Source organism: Hibiscus syriacus, unplaced genomic scaffold, assembly GCF_006381635.1.
Source record: "Hibiscus syriacus cultivar Baekdansim isolate YM2019G1 unplaced genomic scaffold, ASM638163v2 tig00110474_pilon, whole genome shotgun sequence".
Classification (NCBI taxonomy): domain Eukaryota; kingdom Viridiplantae; phylum Streptophyta; class Magnoliopsida; order Malvales; family Malvaceae; genus Hibiscus; species Hibiscus syriacus.
In genome coordinates, this window is record NW_024062753.1 from 1,110,539 (window position 1) to 1,137,348 (window position 26,810).

Sequence of the window (26,810 nt, forward strand, 5' to 3'; positions counted from 1 at the left end):
TTGGAGTCGATAATATTGGTTGAGGAGGAGCTGGTGGCAGTGATGTAATGATGCCATTTTCTGAATCTATTTTTGGGTAAACTACATCATCGGTCCAAGCTATTATATTTCTTTTATTTTGATCGTCGAATTATATTTTTATAAATTTAATTACCAGTATTATATTTTTATTTTAATCATTAAATTTTAATTTTTAAATATTAGACCAATACCTAAGTTAAGGCCGACACTTGGCCATGAGAATAAATCCTATATCAATATAATATCGACAATAATATATTCAAGTTAAATTGCAATTGAAATTAATTATTAAAAAAATATTATTGAGTGAATTTAGTGGTTAAAGGGGGTATTATTTTTATTTTTGAGTTCAAGCAATTGCGTATGTAACGTGTATGTTTTGTCAACATTTAAGAAAGATTATGAACATATACTAACTTATAATTATCACAGACAATTCAAAAGAATTATTAAGAAAATATGATAGAACTTAAAGGAATCAAATATGAGACTCGGGATATCTTAACATTTAATTGCTGGTCCAAGCTATGTAATTATTATATATGTTGAAATGTCAAAGCTTGGAAAATTGGTTCAAGTTAGGAACCTAATATTGCAATGTTAAAATTAGGTGCAACAATGTCAAAATTAGGTGCAATAATGTTTGAAAATTAAATAGGTAAATTATAAACTTTAGTCACTAAACTTTAGTCACTAAACTTTAGGATATTTATAAGATTGGTCCTTAAGTTTCAACTATAAATACCCTAGCTCATTTAGCTTCAAAACCATCCCAAAGCATTCTAGCTTTCTTCCAATACTAGAGAGAATTTAGAGAGTTTCTTGAGAGTTGTTTTCTCCTTTTTATCAAGAGAGAATTATCATTGTTTTCTCCTTGGTAGATCGAGAGAGGTTGTAATTCCTATTTTCTCATAGTGAAATTCTTCTACCGTTGCCCGTGGTTTTTACCCTATATAATTTAGGGGTTTTCCACGTAAATTTTGTGTCTCTTTTTATCTTCATTTTTATTTTCTCAAATTATCAGTTGCGATTTTGCTCTATTTGATAGCCGTCTTCCGCAACAATTGGTATCAGAGCTAGATTAAAGTATGTAATATCTGCTTATTGTCTTTGTGGTTGCCACCAAAAGGTGGATCCTCTAACATAAGAAAGTAAGAAGGTATTACCCATTCTTTGAAGGTTCCAGAGAACTATTCACGATAGTGAAATAGTGGGAGCTATCCGTAAAAGAAGCTATGGCAATGAAATTTGATATTGAAAAATTCAATGGGACAAATTTCTCATTGTGGAAATTGAAGATGAAGGCCATCATGAGAAAAGACGGTTGTCTAGCATCTATCAGCGAAAGGCTAGTAGATTTCACAGACGACAACAAATGGATCGAAATGGACGGAAATGCTATGGCAAACTTTCATCTAGCATTAGCAGATGAAGTATTGTCAAGCATCGAGGAGAAGAAGACAGCTAAGGAGATATGGGATCATCTCATCAAATTGTACGAGGCCACATCGCTGCACAATAAAATTTTCCTTAAGAGGAAATTGTACACTCTCCGTATGCCAGAATCTACTTCAGTGACGGAGCACTTAAATACACTGAATACTTTATTTTCTCAGCTTACATCCTTAAGCTGTAAAATAAGAGAACAAGAACGTGCTGAACTTCTACTTCAAAGTCTACCAGATTCGTATGATCAACTCATCATCAACTTGACAAACAGTAATGTCACTAGTCTAGTCTTTGATGATGTTGCAGTTGCTGTTCTACAAGAAGAAAATTGGCGCAAGAACAAGGAAGACAGACAAGTAAATCTGCAACAAGCAGAAGCGTTGACAACGATGAAAACGATGAGAGGGAGATCAACAGAACGTAGCCAAAGCAGCAGTCACAAACATGGTAGATCGAAGTCGAGGAGCAAGAAGAATTTAAAGTGTTACAACTGTGGAAAGAAGGGTCATTTGAAGAAGGATTGTTGGAGTCTAAATAAAAACTCCAATCCACAAGGCAATACCGCAAACACTTCAGATGATGGAGATGCTCTATGCTGTGAAGCGTCAACCACCGTGGAAGGAAGAAAACGATTTGCAGATATATGGCTCATTGATTCGGTAGCAACATATCACATGCCCTCAAGAAGAGAATGGTTCCATCATTATGAACCTGTCTCATGAGGATCTATGTATAGTTGCAATGATCATGCCTTAGAGATCGTTGGCGTGGGAATCATCAAATTGAATATGTATGACGGAACAATTAAAGTTGTTCGAGATGTGCGGCACGTGAAAGGCCTGAAGAAAAATTTATTATCCTACGGATTGTTGGATAATAATGCAAGCAAGATTGAAACACGGAAAAGAATCATGAAAGTGTTCCGTGGAGCGCTTGTGGTACTGAAAGGCGAAAAAATAGCTGCAAACTTATACATGCTGAAGGGAGAGACTTTGGTAGAAGTAGAAGCAGAAGCCTCTGTTGCCTCATGTAGTTCAGATTCGGCAATGCTATGGCATCAGAAACTTGGACACATGTCAGAACAAGGAATGAAAGTCCTTGTAGAGCAAAAGCTACTTCCAGGCTTAACAAAGGTATCACTTCCTTTGTGTGAGCATTGCATAACAAGTAAGCAACACTGGTTGAAATTCAACACATCAAATTCTAGAGGCAAAAGTGTTCTAGAATTGGTTCACTCTGACGTATGGCAAGCACCAGTAACGTCCCTAGGTGGAGCAAAATACTTTGTCTCATTTATTGATGACTAATCCAGGAGATGTTGGGTGCACCCTATTAAGAAGAAGTCAGACGTGTTTTTAACTTTCAAAAACTTCAAAGCGCGGGTGGAACTTGATTTTGGAAATAAGATCAAGTGTTTCAGAACAGATAATGGAGGATAATACACAAGCGAAGAATTTGATGACTTTTGCAGGAAAGAAGGCATCAAAAGACAGTTCACAGTGGCGAACACTCCTCAACAAAATGGAGTGGCAGAGCGGATGAACAGAACCTTGTTAGAAAGAACAAGAGCAATGTTGAGGGACGCAGGCCTAGAAAAATTATTCTGGGCAGAAGCAGTCAATACCGTCTGTTATTTGGTGAATCGAGCTCCATCAACTGCAATAGAGCTGAAGACACCAATGGAGATGTGAACTGGTAAACCAGTTGATTATTCAAACCTCCATGTATTTGGAAGTATTGTGTACGTGATGTACAACGCCCAAGAAATTTCAAAGCTGGATCCAAAATCTAGGAAATGCAAATTCTTGGGGTATGCTGATGGAGTAAAGGGGTATCGCTTGTGGGATCCCACTGCCCGCAAAGTGATCATTAGCAGGGATGTTATCTTTGTAGAATATAAACTACAAAGAAAAGAAGACGATGATAGCGCTGAAAAGTTAGAGACTACTCAGATACATGTGGAAAAAGAGTTTGAAGAATGAGATTCTTCTGAAGCAGAACCAGCACATGATGAACAAGAACCAGAGAGTTCTGAAGCTCCAACAACTCGTCAATCAGATCGTATGAGAATACATCCCAATTGGCACTCAGATTATGTTATAGAAGGTAATATTGCATACTGTCTTTTAACAGAGGACGGTGAGCCATCAACATACCAGGAGGCAATAAACAGCTCAGATGCTTCACTGTGGATAATGGCGATGCAAGAAGGAATCGAAGCCCTTCATAAAAATAATACATGGGACCTTGTGCCACTACCACAAGGAATGAAGCCAATTGGTAACAAATGGGTTTTCAAAATCAAGCGAAATAGTGACGATCAAGTGGAGAGGTATCGTGCAAGACTGGTGGTCAAAGGATATGCTCAGAAAGAAGGTATTGATTTCAATGAAAATTGTTCTCCTGTGGTTCGACTAACAACAGTTCGAGTAGTCTTGGCAATGTGTGCTACATTGAATTTACATCTGGAACAGCTAGATGTTAAAACAACTTTTCTTCATGGAAATCTTGAATAAGATATTTATATGCTCCAGCCTGAATGTTTTGAAGAAGAAGAAAATAAGAACTTGGTTTGCAGGTTGAACAAATATCTGTACGGTCTAAAGCAGGCGCCGAGGTGTTGGTATAAGAGATTTGATTCCTTCATTATGTGCCTTGGATACAACAGACTTAATGCAGACCCTTGTGTTTATTTCAAGAGGTCTGGTGATAATGATTTTGTTATTTTGCTGTTGTATGTGGATGACATGTTGGTTGCAGGACCCAACAAAGATCATATTGAAGAATTGAATGTACAACTGGCTTGGGAATTTGAAATGGAGGACTTGGGATCAGCAAACAAGATTCTAGGGATGCAAATTCACCGAGACAGAAGTAATAGGAAGATTTGGCTTTTACAAAAGAATTACTTGAAGAAGATCTTGTCACGATTCAACATACAAGATTGTAAGCCAATTTCTACCCCTCTTCCTATTAACTTCAAATTATCCTCCAGTATGAGTCCTAGCAGTAAAGAAGAGAGGATGGAGATATCTCGAGTACCGTATGCATCAGCAGTGGGAAGTTTGATGTTCGCTATGATATGCACAAGACCAGACATTGCACAAGCAGTGGGAGTGGTTAGTCGGTACATGGCGAATCCAGGCAAAGAGCATTGGAATACAGTAAAGAGGATCCTAAGATACATCAAAGAGACCTCAAATATTGCATTATGTTACAGAGGATCAAACTTACTAATTAATGGGTATGTAGATTCTGACTATGCAGGGGATTTGGATAAAAGCAAATCTACTACAGGATATGTGTTCAAAGTTGCTGGTGGAGCTGTAAGCTGGGTTTCAAAATTGCAGTCAGTTGTGGCTACGTCCACAACAGAGGCAGAATATGTAGCAGCTACACAAGCCAGTAAAGAATCAATTTGGTTGAAGATGATATTGGAGAAGCTTGGGCACAATCAAGAGTATGTCTCTCTGTTTTGTGACAGTCAAAGCGCCTTGCATCTAGCAAGGAATCCAACATTTCATTCAATGACTAAGCACATACGAGTTCAGTACCATTTCATTCGTGAAAAGGTGGAAGAAGGAACGGTAGATATACAGAAGATCCATACCAAAGACAACATAGCAGATTTCATGACGAAGGCGATCGACGCTGATAAATTTACCTGGTGTCGATCCTCTTGTGGCCTGTCAGATACGTAAGCAACATGATGGTACAAGGTAGAAAGAATGGTGTTAAGATATGATTGTTCCAATCAAATCTTCAAGTGGGAGATTGTTGAAATGTCAAAGCTTGGAAAATTTGTTCAAGTTAGGCACCTAATATTGCAATGTCAAAATTAGGTGCAACAATGTCAAAATTAGGTGCAATAATGTTTGAAAATTAAATGGGTAAATTATAAACTTTAGTCACTAAACTTTAGGGTATTTATAAGATTAGTCCTTAAGTTTCAACTATAAATACCCTAGCTCATTTAGCTTCAAAACCATCCCAAAGCATTATAGCTTTCTTCAAATACTAGAGAGAATTTAGAGAGTTTCTTGAGAGTTGTTTTCTCCTTTTTATCAAGAGAGAATTATCATTGTTTTCTCCTTGGTAGATCGAGAGAGGTTGTAATTTCTATTTTCTCATAGTGAAATTCTTCTACCGTTGCCCGTGGTTTTTACCCTATATAATTTAGGGGTTTTCCACGTAAATTTTGTGTCTCTTTTTATCTTCATTTTTATTTTCTCAAATTATCAGTTGCGATTTTGCTCTATCCGATAGCCGTCTTCCGCAACAATATAGTTGATAAAAATAATATTTAGATGATGATACATGTCACCATCTTATTGGATGATTAAACTTATAAATTTATTATAAATTAAGTTTAAATTGATATAATATATAAATTTTAAAGTACCAACTCTATCATCATTTTCGTTTTTGAATTTAAAAATCTACGACTAAAAACATTAATATTTGAATCAGTAATGATGTAATATCTTATATTTTTTAAATTGTGCATCGATTTTCATTACATCAAAGGACTTCGTTTTGCAAAACGAAACACATTCAATATAAAATGATAGATTCTAACCTTTTATTTTCATTTAGAAGCGACGTTGGGTCTTTCAAAAAGAAGAAGAAGAAGCAACGTTGGGAGCTGCCAGGGCCAGCCACTGCTCTCACTGCAACAGATGTGAAGGCGCACTAGATCCAAAGCAATCAGTCACTGTCCATGTTATCAAACCAAGACCGTCGCATTGCACGTGCAGTTTATATTATATTAAAATATACACACATGTTTAGTATACATAAATAATGATTGTAGCATTATAGTGTCCATTGTCACCCTAAGAACACATCAAGGAGTTGTTTTATTGGGTAATACGATGGTTGAGCAACACAAAATTAGCAGGCCAAAACCCGGTCACTGGTATGAGCAACCTTCAATGCTTATGCTTCTTGTCCCCGTCTAATAAAAATTCAATTAGGGTTTGGAAAAACAAGATCCGATCTAATTTAAACTCCTTGGCCAAGAAAAGCATCAAATTTATTTACGCTGAAAAAAAGGAAACCAAGCATTAGTCCCATATGTGAAGTGGACCCTGCGTTTCGTTTGTTTTGCTGCCGTACCGCTGCTCTGCGGACTGCCATTCTTTTGTTTCTGCCAAGCACTTGGATGGCGATGGCTCGCTCAGCTCTCTCACCACCAATGCACACACACAATGCTCTGTGCCTATGTAAGTTTTTTTTTTTTAACGGGTATTAGTAGGGGTGTACAAATCCCGGTACCCGATTTTTATTTTTTTTCATTTTCAAATTATTAATTTAAAAAAAATATACACAAATTTAAATGTTTAAAACTTAAAATTACATACTTCAACATCCGAACATAAAATTTAAAAGTTCAAAATACAAAATCTAATAATCTATTAAATAAATAATCTATTATATATATAAATATAAAATAAAAAAAATAAAAACTAACCGGGTACCTGAAAAATCTCAATTTTGTGACCCGGGCCCGACCCAAGAAATGTCGGGCTAGGTACCCGACCTGGTCGGGTAATTTTTTTAGAAAATTACCCGGTTTTTTAAAGTTCAGATTGACGGGTCGAGTCAAACGGATCGGATATTTTTGCACACTCCTAAGTATCACTGCTTACCCTCTTATAAAGTTGCCCTTCTCAACTCTCAAATCATGAAAGAAATGGAAACAATGCTTGTTTATCGTCTACTTCAAATTATAACAAATATATGAATTTTATTAAAATTTTATGTTGAATTTAGTTTTATTTTAAGATTTAATTTGGAATAAAGTTCAAACACCTTATCTTCATTCCATTAAATTTGATAATATGGTAAAAGAAACTTGCATTGATCAACTCAAATACTTAAATTTAACTAAAACTCCATAGCTTAAAACTTTTGGAATACTATATTTTCCTATTGTCAACTGTCAGGTGCCATATCTCCGTTCTACCTCATGTAACTTTAACCTATCTCACTTTCAGTGCTTTAACCGAATCCACTGGTACCGACCGTCCAGAGGTACATCCTTCACTATATCATAATTGTACCTGTAATTAAAAAAAAAGTTAAAAATAAAATCGGAGGGAATATAACGAATTGAAAAGTTTGTTAGTTAGTCAGAGATTTGGGGGGTTTTTCTTGATTCTGCTACTGCCATAATGCGCCATTTTGGTGGTACGGCTTATCCTACGCACTAAAGAAGAATGAAAAATTGATGAGAGAAACAAACACTTGCTTTTCTGCGAATCGGACTTGCTCGTACTTTTCAGCTACGGCGAAGAAATCGTCGATCTCCGCTTGTGACGGTGGTTTATCTGGTGACGGTGACTTTTTTCTACGTGGCGATGCCGTTTCCTCTGTGTCTCCAATGAGCTCCACTGTTGGAGTTGTTTCTGCACTGAAAAAACGACACTGGAGGTTAGAAAACGGAAAGTTAAGGGAAAATATTCGTGTTGGTTGCTTTTTATTATTATTTTGAAATATATTGGTAAAACAAAATACTAGTAGTGATTGGTGAAGGAATCAGTAAAAAATTAACCTGAATTTGTTGATGTTGATGCATGTTGAGATTTCGGTTTCAAAACTCTTGGCCTGCAAAAGAACAACATTCGTGAAATGTTTCAGGTAATCAATTAATATATTTAGCAAATAGATTCATATCCTAACTCAATCGACATGGTAATGTTTTGAAGAATAAAACCGCTTTCGCATCTTCCATTTCATTTTCTCAGCAAGCAAACAGGAAAATAATTTTCGGAACTCACCTTTAGATCTACGAATCTCAAGCTACACTTGACAAAATTATCACATGACTCATTGCTAGTCGAAGACTGGTAGCCGGAGCTGAGGCTTGAACACATTTCCCCGGCTACCGATGCTCCACCGGATTTCGAGGAGGCGAACGGCTTGTTCCATGAGTTCGAAAGGAAGCGACGAGTATTTCCGAGCTCAATGTCCGGTGAAGTTAACTCCAATTCCTGCGATTCTTTAGAATCAACTGTTTTTCTTCTCTTTGACAATGAGAAGCTTGCGCTTGAAGATTCCATGTCTGCTGTTTTCTGCACTTCGTTTAGTGCTCTTCGTGCACTTTCCGCCTCTTTGCTTCGAGGGTTTTTCTTAGAGAAAAAATAACATTTTTTCATTTCTGGCTTTGTTAATTTTTGGGGTTTACAGTTTGTAGAATGGAGAGTATGTTAAAAAGAACGACCGAGTGATTGGATGATGCGCTTTGAGCCATTGATATCTTAGACGTTGATATTTGTACCTTTCATTTTGGTTCGGTGCTCGAGCTGGGCCACCTTGATTCTTTTTTTAATTTCCATTTAAAATTTGATTTTTATTTAATTTTATTCAGCTTCCATATTTGATAATGTTTTATTAGTTTTAAATGTTAAATAAATATTTATATTTGATTAAAAATAAATATTTTTCTATTTTTATTCTATAATACAAGAAGATAGTTGAAATATATGTACATGAAAGAATATTATAGTAATTATTTGGATCGAGTTAGACTTGATTTAATCACAATTCAATATTCTTTTTCACAAAATAAACCCTAAACTTGAATTAAAAAAAAACTATAAGATTGAGTCAAATCCGAACTCGTTACGTTTAGGCATTTGGGCTATCTCTAGACTCTAGTCATTAGTTATGAATGTGAAACTCGGTCAAAATATTGTTCAACAATAGAAGTATATGTTAGTGTATAGGACTGAGTGCAGCAGATGATATTGTGCTGCACTAGTCCAATCTGTTAGGAGATTATGGATTCTGTTGAAGCTGTTATATTGCTTCAGCTAGTCACATCCTTCCCCTACTCTTGTACAAATCACACGGTCCTCTGTTGAGGATATCACGAGCTTATCAATAAACCTAAAGAAAGCGTTGCCTCCCTTTCATTATCTTAACAGTATACACTACCTAATTTTAAATTAGTGATTAATAGATTTGATATTTTCACCATATAAAGTATATGATTTATTTTTAATTTTAGTTTATCTAAATTATGGTTTTTATTTTAAGTTTGGAATTATGACATTATTTTGTTAATAAATAATTTAATTAGTTTTGTGATATGAATATCTAAAACATTATCATGATAATATCAGATATATTGTTTTATAAATTTACTGCAATAGATTAGGTCAAATTTCAAATTGTAAAATGCCTATATACTCTATCGATCTATTCCAAACTCGTGAATATACCATCTCGTACGATTAAATTATTTAATAAATCGTATAAAAATAGTAATTGTATTAATGAGATAGCAATAAATAAATTAGACTACAACGTACCTGAAAATGAAACAAATAAACTAAACTACTAGAGAGATAAGGCTCAAGGATTTTATTTCTATATTTTTTTATAAAAAATTAATTTTAATTTCATGCTAATATAGAGATCAATATAAGAAGAACCTACTTAAAATATAATTTAATTTAAAATAAATCTTCATAGCAATATAGCATGACAAAAACCTATTAACCATAAGGCCTTAATCTTATAATTTATTTTGTTTAATTTTAATAAAAAAATCTATTAATATTAAATATAAATATTAAACAGAAAATTTTAAAAATAAATTGAATAAAAATATTATCAATAGGAATGATAAGTAAATAAACAAGATACCTAAAAACCCAAACAAGAGACATAGCTATTATGGTTATTTATGGGCATAGGCATATTAATGGTAAAAGCTAGTGGATGCCGTGTGGAATTGTATAATTGTGTTTGAGTAGCCAAAATAAAATAATATCTGACTTCTCATAAATATTGTTTTAACTAATATCATTAGTATGGTTATTTGTTTCAATTATTTAATATTATTTTAATTAATATTTGAAGAAAAATAACTAAAATACCAATGATGGTTCAATATTGAAAAACTAGACTGTAAATATTTACGAAATTCATAAAAACATAAATAATGTATTAAAGCATTATATCTCGATTATTTTGAAGTTAGATTAAGTCCTGTTTCAAGTGAAAAGAAAAAAAATTCAGAATTTCCTTCGGTTTTCAAATTTAAAATCCAAATATTTTTTTTAAAAATGAGTTGAATTAAATTTAATGTAAGATAATATGCATGGACTGCCCTCATACATATACTCTACCATCGGGCTTCGAGAAATCTAATTTCTGGCCCAATGAACCATTTACATATATAAAAATTGTTTAAAGACATTTATTTATCATGTATTTGATTTTTTAAGGAAATTTTTAATATGATTTTCTTGGATCGTCTAATTAAATTAGACGTGTTGAGAATAGTACAATATTTGGTTTTTGATATTGTATTTTTAAAAATTAATCACTGATATATGATCTATTGATCGACTAATCCATTTCGAGTATTGTTGAGGCAATGACAACCTCCCAATCTAATTTGATCTATTTTATTCTTTGAACAATAATTAAATGTATTTCTATACTTTATGTAGTTTAACGTTTTAAATATATATATAATCTTTACGATAAAAAGATAAAATAAGTAAAAATAAATAAATAATTAATAGGACTTCTTAAAGAAATTTCCCTACATTTTATAAAGGGCTAATTTAAGAGTGACTTGACAAAACATCAACCTTCCGCAAAGAGATAATTAAGTGCAAGGAGATTATTGTTAGTACCGTTTACCGGCGGCGCAAAGTGACGAAGACATATGTATATGGCAACTATATCTTAATTAATTCAAAGCTTTGCCTTGGACAAAATTAATGTTGTTACCGTTTTATGTGGAAATAAAATGTTAGGAGAACATTTAAAACTGGTGTAGCCTTTGAACAATCACACAATTGAAGGCTGGTTACTCACTGTCTAATGCTTCCATAAACACTACATAGTTTACTAGAGATAAAAGATAAAATTATAAAATTTTATATTGACCCTGAGAGAGAGTGTTTTCATTCTTAGATCATCAGTGTCTGTGTTTGTTTTTATGTTGATCCTCAATAACAGTTTCAAATATAAAGTTATTATGACTATCTGTAGATTGACACACTGAATATATATGATTGTCATATAGTATATTTGATATTGGCAAATTATATGAATCTATTAATTATCATATCAAAAAATTGTAACTGATTGAAAGCTATATGATTTCAAAAGCTGCTAGAGACTCTATAAACTATGAGATTTCGAAGACTTTCAATAATTCTGAATGATACATAATTATTTAAGAATAACAACGAAGATAAATCTACTGTGAACGTGAAGCAGATCTTTTGTGATGAAGATTCAAATAAGGTATAATAATTTTCTTGTAGTCAAGAAAATAATTTTTCTTATTTTTCTAAATTCATTATACAATCGATTAACGGTGTTTCTCCATCCATAGAATTATAACTTATAACTAATTCACCACCACCATCAGCTTATCAAACTACCCTAAATCGTAATCACACCGGTTGATTACCCACGTTAAATATTAAAAAGAATTAAAATCTTTTATATACACACACGATGATATGGATAGAAATCAGGAATAAAAGAATGAATACTTTGTGTATCCATCACGTATCTTACTAATGCATATGTTTTAGCAGTGTAGTGTAGCCGACCAATACTCCGTGACAGTTTAATTGTCGTGAATACCGTGCAAGGATGGTAAAACAGTAGAGTCATTGCCTGTTTTATGAGGGCTGCAGCGGCCACAGCCAACTGCCTGCTCTTTTACCGTAGAAGGCGGAGCTGCCTTTCCAACTAAAAGCTTCAACAAATCTACTAGTGTTGCATATCCAACGCTGATATTACATCGCATATAATTGAAAACAGTCCAGTTAATTAATATTAATTCGATTGGATCTTTTATTGACTAATAACTATAAACGTTCAATTAATTCGACAAATGAAAAATCGAAACATTTATCTAAAGTGGTACCAAAAGTCGAAATTAATAAGCAAGACTCATTTAAGATTTGGGTTGAAATTTGTATACCAAAAACACACATCCCAATTCCTGTCTATGTCAAGTTAAATGCAGATCTCACTTTAGGGGCCAAGGGACCCTTATGTGTCGGTGAAAGGACAAACCACTTCTTCAATGTTGTTGTCATGGTGGATATTGGACAAGGATTTTAATGTCTGTAGAAAAATATAAAGTCTGCAAAGAGATTCAGACATCGTGGGTATTTACTTGTGTTCTTAGATTACCAAGTTGCTGCAAATGACTACAAATTGGGATTGCCTGTACTACACTTTGTTGAAATGGAGGCCTCAAATGGGTTCGTGTAGAACTGGAATTCTTTTTATCTTTTGGGATTCTAGTAATGCACTGCATTTTGGACCCTTCAATTATTAGTTTGGTTATAAGAAATTATTTTAAAAAAAAATAAAATTAAAACCAAAATATTATTATAAACAATTCATTTTTTGATAAAAATGGAAAAAAAAATCTTGATATAATAGTAATTTTAGCTCTAAAACTTGTAATTTAGAATGATTTTTCCTACTCCCCTACATGACGACTTAGACAAAATAATAAACACAATGCTCATTAATAGAATTCAACACAATATAAGATATTGAGAGCAGCTCTAAATAACAATAAAAATATTTTTGAGAGAAGAACAAGTAATTTCGCAGAAGAACAATTATTATATTGATATTCTTTTCAAACATGAAGATTAAATTTATTAAATTTTGATCACATTGATAGAATACATAAATTTTAAAGATTAAAATTATTATTAATTTATTATATCAGGTCACAAAATTATTTGATCTAATATTTAATGATATGATGATCGATTTATAATAATATCTTAATTGAGTGATTAAATTGTAACCTTTATTGAAAAATGTGACATATATATAACTGAACTTTAATAGTGATCTAAAGTGTATTTTACCATAATGCGTTTGGTTCACGGAATGTAAGATTACCAGTGGGAATATAAGATTACCAGGGAATAGGATTACTGAGAATGCTGTATTTTGTGTTTGGTTGGCTTAGCAGGAATGTAAGATTACCGTGTTTGGTTAAAGGAATAAAAGATTATTGGAATGTATATTTGACCAAATTGTCCTTATTATATATTTGTATAATATTACAAGTTGGAAAATATTTATATTTTCTTTAAAAAAATTTAAATTCATGATATTTATATATTTTTTACAAAATTAAAAATAAAAAAAAGTTTAATGAAAGAGTAAAATTTTATTTTAACCATTGAACTTCATATAAAATTTTAATTATAGATTTTTTTTGTAAATCTAAAATAATTTAAGGATAAATTTGTAATTTAACATTCGTAGAATTTTTATTATTAAATGACAGAAGAAATATATTTTTGAAAAAAATAAAAATTTAAGGGCATTTTAGTCCAAAATGCCGGTAATCCAACAATACCTAAGGAAATGGAGGTAATGATATTCCCGGTAATATACCCCAAAAAATCCACTATCGGTAATCTTACACTACCGGGAATAGGATTCCCTGGCTAACCAAACGGGAGAATGTGGATTTCATTCCCATGGGAATCCCACATTCCCCCATCCAAACACCCCCTAAGGGTATGTTTGGTTGGGGGAATGTGAGATTCCCATGGGAATGGAATCCACATTCCCCCGTTTGGTTGGCTGGGAATGTCATTCCCGGTAATGTATCTTACATTACCTGTAACATCCCAAAATACAGGTTAGTGACTAAATTGTAAAACTTCATAATGTGTTGATTAAAGTAAGATATTTGAATAGTATAATGATTTGTTCGGAAATATTTCCTAAAAATAATTAGTAATTATCAAAGGAATTAAGGGGCAAAATGGTCATTTAACATGAAAGATATTTTGTTATCTCTTTATGAAGAGATAAACGTTGGGGGAGAGTATTTAGAAAACTCTTCTTCTTCTTACCTTCTTCTTCTCCAACGTGCAGAGCATAAGGTGAGTTTTCTATTTGTTGGTTATTTGTTAAATTGAAGATTAGGTTTTGATCATTAGATGATAACTAAGCTTAAGGAAAGCTTAAGTTGTCTTATAATCAAAAGATGAATAAGATATAAGAGATTTAAGAAAACGAGTTTTTATATGAAATCATGGAATATAGTTGATAAGTTGAATTTTAAGTTGAATTTGACTTGTCATCTATGAGAATAAGAAGATATAAGTGTTAGAATTGTATTTAGAACATATTGAAATTTGAGTATGATTCTTGAATTACATATGAATGATAGGATTTTGAAGTTATAGATGATTTTCATGGATATAAGTTGGTTTAAGTAATGGTAGTTGAGTTTAATGACATGTTAGAGGTTTAAAATAGAAGAATTAAGTGAAGAATTGATGATTTTCGGGGTTAAAATATAATTTCTAGGTAGAGGGAACCGATACCCTATGAAGGGAATCGATTCCCCCTCTTGGACGAAAATTCCAGTATGTGCAGGGGGAACAGATTCCCCCTGGGGGGTATTCGATTCCCCCCTAAATGAAAAAAATGGAATTTGATTCATTAAACCGATTTAAGTTATTAACATCAAGTTTAAAGTTTAGGCTTCTGATAGTTGTTTTGAAATGATATATTTATGTAGATATTGAGCTAAACAAGTTCCGGAATAATCAAAAGATTATAATCGAATCAAAGCAAGGCTAAAGTGAGTGTAATTTTAATTGTACTTATATTATTGAACGAACATTGGCTTGCGATGAGCCAATGATGGAGTTACTATGGTAAGAAGTGACTCCTAAAATGTTATTTGATATGTGACTCTTATATGTACATGAATACATGATATGCATAAACATGAGAGCATGAAACATAAGATATATGATATGATATATATGATTATATGCATATATGATATATGCTATGAGATATGACCAATGTGAAATGAAATAAGCTATGTGAATATATGAAATGACATATGAATATGCAATATGTGATATGATATGAAATATATGGTTACACATACATGTGGTATGTGACAGAAGAGAAAGAATAAGTGATGAGAAATATATTCATAATAAATGCCCATGGTATATGATACGAGAGCTATAGGTATAGTTGGCATGCCAAGAGTCGAGGGTATTGTAGTCCTTCAGGACGTAGTCCATCGGGACGTAGTTCTTCGGGACGTAGTGGTCCTACGGGACATATATAGCAGTCTTTCGGGACGAATACTAAACAAATGTTCGGTGCCCCATGAGGGAATTTATACGAGCTGTGGTGACAGCATTAGTGCACAACCTCAATGTACTCACATACCTCTATTCTCAATAATATACATGGGCAACAATAACAACAATTGAAATATAAATTAAAGTGAAAGTGATGCAAAAATGTAAGTTTCATGTGTGCATGACTTGATTATATATGGCATAGGAAATATATCCATGCATATTGAAATATCATGATCAAATAGTAAGAATGCATATTCATGAATCTACTGTTACATGTTTATTTATTGCCTCACTAAGTCTATGACTTAGCGTGTAAGTGATTTACACATAGGTACCAAGAAACGTGAAGAGCAAGAATAGAAGTAGCAAGGACAATATTATTACTAGAAGATCAGATCAGAAGTAATCGACAAAGTATGTATTTTGTTGTGTATAGAGTGTTGGCATGTAATAAGTCGTTAATTATGAGTACTCTGATCAAGTTTGTATTTTGTGGTCTCTTTTATGTAAATTACAGTATTTTGTTTTAAATAAGTTTTAAATTCCCTGGGGTTTTTCTTTAAGTGTCAAGGTTTGAAAAGTCAATATGACACATCAGACTTGTATTCGGGTCGGGTACGGGTTGGGGTGTTACAGTTAATGGTATCAGAGCTAAGGTTTAGTCGATTCTCGGCATAAACCGGAGTCTAGAGTGCTTTATAAGGTATACATGCCAACAAAATAGTGAAAACTTCTGATCTGATGGAATAATAAGTGTACTGTCTTGCTAATAGAATTAAAATATTATGTTATATTAGATATATGATCATAAGAATTTTTAAAGTGAAATACAAGGTGATAGACCTGAAGGTAATAACATTCACTGCCCTGGCCAGGTAGGGAGAAGAGCGAAAACCTCAGGGAATGCCTGTATAAGATTAGAGAGTGATTCATGATGTTGAATGATATTATGATGTGTTTTAATTTTATACTTCTATAATTCATAGAATTAATGTATTGAAAAGAGTTGAGAACACCCGAGTTTAAGGGTGAATTTGAGAAATGTTCCATTGTTATGGAAATTTGATTAAATGGTAGGAAGATAATATTAGAAAATTTTCATTTCTCCAAAGTGGAGAAGTTAAATTGAGTAGTTTTATTACTACGTATGTAAGCTAGAAGTATGGTGAATAATATCACCATAAAAATGTTAAAATATCAAGTTACGTGGTTATCAATTGTAGAAGAATTTATGAATAAGTATATGAATGATCAGTTCATAAAACAAATGAAGATCGAATATATGAGATTATCAAATAAGTTACACATGCATGTGTATGAGTATAAGTTTAATAAGTTAAACCGATTTATTGTTGTGTTAATTTTGATTAGGAAGGATAAGGAAGAACATGTGATTGGTTGTTTAGGGCTTGCGCCTTAAATTAAAAGAGTGTTACTGGTTTTGAAATTGTTCTCAATTCAAGAAATGATTAATTGCGTTAAAATTCTATAGAGAGCTAAGAATAAAAGGATTGGAGAACAAAAATTTCAGATGATTAAGAGAATTAGTGTTTAATAGAGTTAAGCACCATTAAAGAAAGATAGAGATTCTAGCTTTCAACTTCAAATCAGATATGAATTAGTTGCATTCTCTGCCAGAGAATCAAATCAGATGAGAGTCAGACAGACTAAAGCGGTAGGGTCTGATATTTGAATATTAAATAAGGAGTTAATTGATGATAAGTCATGGTTAAAGATAATCTTTGTGAATTGGGTTAAAAGCTCTGTTAGAAGTTATGAAAATTGAAGAAAAAAATTATTTTAAAGGGATATAAATAAGTTTAAGTATGTGTATGTGAGATAAGGATTTGAATGTTCAAGAGAAGATATAGAGTAATAGAAAAGTTTGAGAATGAGTAAGTCGGTGAACAATTTATAAGATAAAGGAAGTTATAATGTTCGATTTTAATCAGAGAAATAATATTGCGTGTGAGTAATAGTCCAAGTTTGAAAAGTTGAGTAAGATATCATTGGAATATATATATAATAATTTGATTGAAAATATGGTATATGATTGAGTGGATAAGGGTTGTACCTTAGATTAAAATTAAAGATTTCGTTTAAAAAATTAAGGTGCTATTAAATATTGTTAAAGGATATCCACTATTATAAAGTGGAGAATTTAGATGAGATAATTTAGTTGCTATGCAGTTGAGCTAAAATATGGTAAATAAATGTTGTAATGGGAATAATGGAAGATTTATTGATGTGAATATTGTTTTGGAAAAAGTTTAAGAAATAGATATGTCAGTAATTATTTTATAAGATGGAAGATGTTGAAATGTTGAGAGTGAACAAATAAAATTTCATGATACATGAGAATGAATGTGAATTTGATAAGTTAAGTAAACAATTGTTGAGATAATTCTGATTGGAAGAAAATATAAGTGAATTAATCAAGTATGATATGGATTTGAATATGGTTAGGTATTTGGATCATATATATATATATATGATTAAGACAATGAGAAGAGTATTTACAGGTTTTAAAAGGCGCTTTGAGAAATAAAAATAATGCAAGTATAAGAAAGGATAAAGAATAAAGTTATGTGAAAATAATGTAAAATATTAAGGTTATGAAAATGTGATAAATATTAGTAATCAAATATAAGCATAAGTGTTATTATGATGTTTTTCATATAGATATGAAAAACGTAATGGAGTAAAAAAAAAGAATGAAATGATTTAGATTGCAAGGAGATTTGATTTGTGAAGGAATAAAGAGATAAGGAAATTAAATGATAGAGTTTAAAGGTTTAAGAATGAAAAGAGTTATGATAAGGTGTAAAGTATAAGTTTGGTATAAAAGTAAGAATTTTTCAATTCTAAATGGAAAGGATAAAGAGTTATGAATTTTGTATCAGAATTTCAGTATAGACTAAATTTGGAGGTTTATGAAGAAACTGATTAAGTTAGTATCCTTTATCATACTGAGGTAAATATTTCTTGGATAAGTATGTAAGGTTATATGAAAAGATTGTTGGATTTTGTAAATTGCATGTCTTAATTATATCTGATGAAGATTTAATATTATCTCAAAGTTGTGGAAATCTTTGAAAAGGTCTTAGGAATTTAAATTAATTGTAGCATTGATATCTATGCATAGACAAATAGTGAGTTTAACAGATTATTCATACTTTAAAAAGGGTATGTATGATTGAATTCAAAGAATCATGGGAAAATTATTTACCTTTAGTAGAATTTGTCTATAATAATAATTATCAATTGAGCATTAAGATGACTCTGTATGAAGTTTTATTTGGGAGAAAATATCGGACATCATTAATTTGGTTCAAGTTAAAGGATCAGAATTTATTTTCCAGGATTTATTGAAAGTGATTGAGGATAAAGTAAAGATAATTTAAGATAATTTCAAGATGACATCTAATCGACAGAAGTATTAGGCAGACTTGATACATAAATAAATTGAATTTTATGAAGACGATAAAGTTTTCTTAAAGTATCGTATTAGAAAAAAAAAATTAATTGCAAAGGGGAGTGTATAATAGAGTTTAAAAGATCGGAAAAAGAATGTCAGACTAAGTTAACCAAGTGTAACATGTATTGGTTTAAGGTTGTGTTTCTTAGCCATGTAAATATAGTAAAAGAGATAAGGATTTATTTATATGTATGAAGGAAACTTGAGATATATTTGAATGATAGTATTCTCTCTAATCAAGTTGTTAAAGATAAATATGTTACTTTTGAGATGAAAAAAAAGTATTGACATCAATTTCAAGATTGATATGAGTAAAATTTAGAAAGAAATGTGTATAATAATTTGGATGAAGATGGTATAAGAATAAATGTTTGGTTTATGTTGTAAGTCATTAGAGACTGATGAAAGAAATCAACAGACTCATGATGTTGAGTGATAAGGATTGAGATTACCGTATGGATGGAACCTTATTATTTCCATGATGAGCGACATTATATTTATACAAATTTATAAAGATTAAAAGGTGTAGAATCGAATTAGTGAAAAGATATAAATGAATGTAATTCCTTGTTGATTGAAAATAAGTTTAGTAATTGCAACCACGAAGGGAAAGTTAAAGATTCAAAGTCAGACAATGTTGTCATAGGAAGAGTTATTATTGAGTTTGTTTAATGAGGTAGGTTTGCAAGTAAAGAAAAATATCAAAATAGTTTTTTTGTGACATTGTGTAAAAGAAATGCTGGAAACTATTAAGTTAGTCGAATAGAAATATTGAGATTTTGTATGGACGGATTGGATCAAAGAAGTTGAAGAAAAGTGAAAAAAAAGTAAGATAGTGGATAGTTAACAGAAGTTCTATATATATTTAAAGAAAAAATGGAATTTCTAGATAAGTGATAAAGTATTTATTAATGTCTTGTTCTGAATAAGATTCTCTGTATAGTATAGCTCAGTCCTACATTCATTAGACCTTATGGATCTTTAAAAGAGGTGGATTTGTAGTATAATATGGAAGTGCAAATATGATATAAGTAGACAGTTCCCATATATTTGTACAGTGAAAATTCGAGAACGAATTTTCTTAAGAGGGAGAGATTGTAACATCCCAAAATACAGGTTAATGACTAAATTGTAAAACTTCAGAATGTATTGATTAAAGTAAGATATTTGAATAGTGTAATGATTTGTTCGGAAATATTTCCTGAAAATAATTAGTAATTATCAAAGGAATTAAGGGGAAAATGGTCATTTAACATGAAAGATATTTTGTTATCTCTTTATGAAGAGATAAACGTTGGGGGAGAGTATTTAGAAAACTCTTCTTCTTCTTACCTTCTTTTTCTCCAACGTGCAAAGCATAAGGTGAGTTTTCTATTTGTTGGTTATTTGTTAAATTGAAGATTAGGTTTTTATCATTAGATGATAACTAAGCTTAAGGAAAAATTAAGTTGTCTTATAATCAAAAGATGAAGAAGTTATAAGAGATTTAAGAAAACGAGTTTTCATATGAAATCATGGAATAGAGTTGATAAGTTGAATTTTAAGTTGAATTTGACTTGTCATCTATGAGAATAAGAAGATAGAAGTGTTAGAATTGTATTTAGAACATATTGAAATTTGAGTATGATTCTTGAATTACATATGAATGATAGGATTTTGAAGTTATAGATGATTTTCATGGATATAAGTTGGTTTAAGTAATGGTAGTTGAGTTTAATGACATGATAGGGGTTTAAAATAGAAGAATTAAGTGAATAATTGATGATTTTCGGGGTTAAAATACAATTTCTGGGTAGAGGGAACCGATACACTATGAAGGGAATCGATTCCCCCTCTTGGACAAAAATTCCAGTATGTGCCGGGGGAACAGATTCCCCCTGGGGGGTATCGATTCCCCCCTAAATGAAAAAAATGAAATTTGATTCATTAAACTGATTTAAGTTATTAACATCAAGTTTAAAGTTTAGGCTTCTGATAGTTGTTTTGAAATAATATATTTATTTAGATATTGAGCCTAAACAAGTTCCGGAATAATCAAAGGATTATAATCGAATCAAAGCAAGGCTAAGGTGAGTGCAATTTTAATTGTACTTATATTATTGAACGAACATTGGCTTGCGATGAGCCAATGATGGAGTTACTATGGTAAGAAGTGACTCCTAAAATGTTATTTGATATGTGACTCTTATATGTACATGAATACATGATATGCATAAACATAAGAGCATGAAACATAAGATATGATATGATATACATGATTATATGCATATGTGATATATGCTATGAGATATGACCAATGTGAAATGAAATAAGCTATGTGAATATATGAAATGACATATGAATATGCAATATGTGATATGATATGAAATATATGGTTACACATACATGTGGTATGTGACAGAAGAGAAAGAATAAGTGATGAGAAATATATTCATAATAAATGCCCATAGTATATGATATGAGAGCTATAGGTATAGTTGACATGCCAAGAGTCGAGGGTATTGTAGTCCTTCAGGACGTAGTGGTCTTACGGGACATATATAGCAGTCCTTCGGGACGAATACTGAACAAATGTTTGGTGCCCCATGAGGGAATTTATACGAGCTGTGGTGACAGCATTAGCGCACAACCTCAATGTACTCACATACCTCTATTCTCAATAATATACATGGGCAACAACAACAACAATTGAAATATAAATTAAAGTGAAAGTGATGCAAAAAGGTAGGTTTCATGTGTGCATGACTTGATTATATATGTCATAGGAAATATATCCATGCATATTAAAAATCATGATCAAATAGTAAGAATGCATATTCATGAATCTACTGTTACATGTTTATTTATTGCCTCACTAAGTCTATGACTTAACGTGTAAGTGATTTACACGTAGGTATCAAGAAACGTGAAGAGCAAGAATAGAAGTAGCAACGACAGTATTATTACTAGAAGATCAGATTAGAAGTAATCGACAAAGTATGTATTTTGTTGTGTATAGAGTGTTGGCATGTAATAAGTCGTTAATTATGAGTAATCTGATCAAGTTTGTATTTTGTGGTCTCTTTTATGTAAATTAAAGTATTTTATTTTAAATAAGTTTTAAATTCCCCGGGGTTTTTCTTTAAGTGTCAAGGTTTGAAAAGTCAATGTGACACCTCAGACTCGTATTCGGGTCGGGTACGGGTTGGGGTGTTACATTACTAATAGTGAATTTTTTTGGATACATTACCGGGAATGTCATTACCTCTCATTCCTTAGGTATTGTTGGATTACCGACGTTTTGGACTAAAATGCCCTTAAATTTTTTTTCTTTCAAAAATATCCTTATTCTGTCATTGAATAATAAAAATTCTACGAACGTTAAATTACAAACTTATCATTAAACTATTTTAGATTTACATAAAAAAATCTATAATTAAAATTTTATATGAAATTCAGGGGTTAAAATAAAATTTTATCTTTCATTAAACCTTTTTATATTTTCAATTTTGTAAAAAAAATTATATAAATTGTATGAATTTAATTTTTTTTAAAAATATATATAAATATTTTCTAACTTGTTAAAAAACAAATATATAATAAGGACAATTTGATCAAATATATTCCAATAATTTTTTATTCCTTTAACCAAACATTAATCTTACATTCCTACTAAACCAACCAAACATAAAATACAACATTGTAATCCTATTCCTTAATAATCTTTTATTTACACTGATAATCTTACATTCCGTGAACCAAACGCACCTAAGTCATTTGTTTGTTTGAGAGCGCTTGATAGGATATTTAATGAGTCAGGTATTCGGACCAGATGCAAAATAAAGATCTTTTGTTGGGTGATTGACATAAAAATGTACTTTTTGTTAGAAATTCTAGGTTAAAAGAAGTAACTTGAATTACTAATTTGTAGCGGCGTAAAGAAAATTAATTCGACCATTTTTTCCCTAAGGGGTCAAGACCTTTGTGTCGATCAAAAATAAATAAAATAATGCCTTTTTTGCACTCATTTTGTCTAACTTAATGAACACCCTATTCCAACCAAATCATACGTTTGATGCTTATGCTCAGGCTTTTCAAACTGATAAATTCATTTATTTATTGAAAAAATGAGGATGGTCTTTGACACAAATTTTAATAATAAAATTAAATCCTATTAATTTATACAATTTCAACTTATGTAATATGAAAGACTATATTTAAAACTTCCAAAGTGTAAAGGGACAGAAAGTGAATTAAACCTTCCAAGGTTGAACTTGACTACGACCCAAGTCGTATTAAATAAGTGGGTCTCCCTCGTGAGACTTCCCCAATTCCCCCCCTCGTTTTCCTCCCTTCTTCGTCACAAAATCCTCCCCACAAAATCATCACACCCTAAGAATTCAATGGAGGTCGAAGTGGTGGCACCGCTCCCTGCGGCGGAGTTCAACTTCGACAGCTCATGCTCATCGCCGTACATAACTGCTCCTTCAAGCCCTCAACGCTCTGGTGGCAATCTCTTATTATTTACTGCTCCAGCAAGTCCTTCTCACGACTCTTATGATGACCTCAACGACGTCTCTCACGTCGCCGGCTCTTCCTCGGCAGTCCCTTTTGATTGGGAGCCGAATCAGGGTACCCCAAAAAGAAAAGGCTTTGATGGCAGAGATCAAAGCAACGATGATGATGATTTCGAGTTTAATTTCAGTGGACCGCTGGAGAGAACCTCATTGTCGGCTGACGAGCTTTTTGATGGCGGGAAGATTAAGCCCCTTCAACCACCGCCTCCTGTGTTCGAACTAGCGGTGGAGAACGGTTGTTATCCGCCGCAACAACAACAAGGAGGAAGGGAAAGAAAATCTGGGGTTTCATTTTCATCTTCATTAGCATCACCATCACCTTCGAGCTATAATTACAATTACGTTCACAAGAAAAGTAGATCGCTGTCACCTTCAAGCTCTTTACATTCACAAATACAATGCGAAAACCCCATTGTTTTTTCCACGAATCGGAACCCCAAATCTTACGTTTCGTCCATCTTTTCGGCCATTTCGTTTCCAAAAGGTAACAAGAAATGGAAATTAAAAGATTTTCTGTTGTTTAGGAGTGCATCGGAGGGCAGAGCAACGAGCATCAAAGAACCGTTGAGGAAATACTCTGTTTTGGGTAAGAAAGAGGCTGCTGAGGACATAAAAAATGCGAGCTTCAGGTCGAGTGAGTCGGTGGCGAGTTTGAAGCGGAGAGCGCATCCGGTTTCGGCGCACGAGCTGCATTACACGACGAACCGGGCGGTGACGGAAGAGATGAGGCGTAAGACTTTCTTGCCTTACAAACAGGGACTGCTTGGTTGTTTGGGTTTCAACCCTGGAATGCATGAGATTTCCAGGGGTGTTGGGTCTTTGACACGTGGATAGATGATTTTGTTTTCAATTTGTTATTTAAGATTTCATCTGGCTTCACAATACGCACCGTTTTTCGAATTTCATTTGTTTTGGTTATACAGAAATGGACTTCATGTGAAATTGTTAAAAGAATGTTGCTTCCACACGATTTGTTTATTTTTTTAATTTTCAAATCATGGAATTTGTGTATTTTTATATTTATACCTAATTAGAAAATATACTAAAATTTATAATATTTAAAATATTATAACAAATAAAATATAAACTAAATTAAGAATCAATTTGTGCAAAGGAAATTTGTGGTGCTGTTTTAATCTTTTGTGGACTTAGATATGAGTCATATAGTGGCTATTTTCCCTGTATATCATCGGTGATCGGTATTATTAATGATCTAATATCGATCAGACTATATTTCCCGATCTAACACCTTTAGCAGGAAAGCGCGCCCCCTACACCGCGCTATATGTTGATTTGGGACCACGTGATATAGTGCCCCTATCCCGCGATATACGGTGACCTGGCGTCACGTAGGTATAGCGCTCCCCCTGATCCGCGCTATACCTGGATATCTGACACGTGGGGTATAGCGCGGTGTAGGGGGCACGCTATACCCCTAATTACCAGCGCTTCACGTCCCCATCCTCCTTATAAATACCCCTATCCTCAATCACTTTTATCACACCAAATTCTATCAAATTCTCTAAATTTCTCTCAAATACTCTCTTTTTAAGGTATATTTATAATATTTTTACTATTATGTTTTTACTTTATTTAATATTTTACTAATATAATTCTTTTGCATATATATAATGGAAGACAGTCTACTTCGCTCGGATGAAAATCATATATCTCTACACTTTGCTGATACGGTAACATTTAACGTTTTAATTTAATTTAAATTATTAGTAATATTTAGTTGATTTATTTAATGCATGATTATTAGATTAAGAATTAAATATCTCGACACTTTGCTGATACGGTAACATTTTAACGTTTTAATTTAATTTAAATTATTAGTAATAATTAGTTGATTCATTTAATGCATGATTATTAGATTAAGAATTAATTTTTTTAATTTTATTTTAGGAGAAGTACCGTGTATTAGATCCTTTTGTTATGAATCTTAAGTTAGTGATACCAGCCGTGTCTTGCCGTAATTAGTAGATGCTAGATTCGGTTATAGGTAGATATCAGGGTCACTGTAAGATAGAGCCAGACATGATTTCTGCCTTAGTAGAGCGGTGGAGGCCGGAGACTCACACATTCCATCTTCCGTGCGGAGAGTGCACGATCACGCTTGAGGATGTTTCTATGCACCTGGGGCTTTCGGTGGATGGAGATGTGATATCGGGGATAGCTTCCGGTTCTTGGACTACTTTGTATCGGGATAGTCTAGGACGTGTCCCGGAAAATTTTATCGGAGGTAGGATACCGTTAAATTGGTTAGATGCCAATATTCGGGAGTTGAGCGCATACACCTCTGAGGATGAGGTTAAGATGTATGCACGGGCATGCATACTGCAGCTGATAAGAGGGTTACTGGTGTCAGACAAATCGCTCAACTTAGTTCACTGCATGTGGTTGCGACATCTTAGCGACTTTCGTCTCGCCGGATCATTCAGTTGGGGCTCGGCAGTTTGGCTTTGCTGTACAAGGAGATGTGTGGAGCCACTGACTACAGGTGTAATGCTATCGGCGGATGTCTCATACTGCTGCAGTCTTGGGCATGGTATCGATTGCCCTTTTTATGTCCTGTTGTGAAGAACCCATTCGTATTTCCACTACTTCTGAGGTAATTATAAAATTGATTTTGTATATTAATAATTTTATACACCGTATAACAAATTTTTTTCCTGAATAGGTGGTCTACTAATAGGAAAAATCATCAGGAGCTACCTGATGATTTAGAAAAAATTAGGGTTCTAATCGATCAGAAGGCTGACACACAAGTATGAATTTTAATGTTTAAAAATCGATTTTAGATTATAGTTATATAATTAGATTATTATTTTGATAAAAATTATATATTATTTGTTTTAGTTTGAATGGGTGTCATATTTTAATGGTGATGACGACGATGACGATGACAACGAGGAGTCAGAACCAGTGATACGAAGAAATCCTCCTCGAGACCGACATCCACCGCCATGCGGAACACATTCGCGACGCAGGCATCGATAGATTTTTTTATATTTGTATTTACTTTATTTTGTTTAATTGTAATTTTTTATTATTTCTCATTTAATACTTACTTTATTTTGTTAAATTTGTTGGACTTTTTTAAATATATTTTAGTTAAATTTGTTTATTACCATTTAATATCAGTTATTGTAATTT

At 32.5% G+C, this 26,810-nt stretch overlaps 2 protein-coding genes across 2 annotated transcripts; one reads left to right on the forward strand and one right to left on the reverse strand.

Annotated features, from left to right (window-relative positions):
* Positions 1–7,465: 7,465 nt before the first annotated feature.
* On the reverse strand, positions 7,466–8,746 carry LOC120128127 (cyclin-dependent kinase inhibitor 7-like). The gene is made up of 4 exons (XM_039145894.1): positions 8,253–8,746; positions 8,027–8,079; positions 7,724–7,885; positions 7,466–7,535 (listed from the first exon to the last, which is right to left on the reverse strand). Exons 1-4 carry the CDS (start codon positions 8,628–8,630, stop codon positions 7,466–7,468), a joined length of 663 nt encoding a protein of 220 aa, XP_039001825.1. The 5' UTR covers positions 8,631–8,746.
* A 14,673-nt stretch (positions 8,747–23,419) lies between these two features.
* On the forward strand, positions 23,420–24,487 carry LOC120128019. Its single transcript, XM_039145800.1, has one exon. The coding sequence runs from the start codon at positions 23,478–23,480 to the stop codon at positions 24,483–24,485; it is 1,008 nt and encodes a 335-aa protein (XP_039001731.1). The 5' UTR covers positions 23,420–23,477; the 3' UTR covers positions 24,486–24,487.
* The last annotated feature ends 2,323 nt before the right edge of the window (positions 24,488–26,810 follow it).

Coding starts and splice junctions, on each gene's coding strand:
- LOC120128127 (XM_039145894.1), bottom strand. CDS start 8,630: ATGAAAAAATGTTATTTTTTCTCTAAGAAAAACCCTCGAAGCAAAGAG. Junction 8,080..8,252: donor TGAGATTCGTAGATCTAAAG/GTGAGTTCCGAA, acceptor GTTCTTTTGCAG/GCCAAGAGTTTTGAAACCGA. Junction 7,886..8,026: donor ATCAACATCAACAAATTCAG/GTTAATTTTTTA, acceptor TCGTTTTTTCAG/TGCAGAAACAACTCCAACAG.
- LOC120128019 (XM_039145800.1), top strand. CDS start 23,478: ATGGAGGTCGAAGTGGTGGCACCGCTCCCTGCGGCGGAGTTCAACTTC.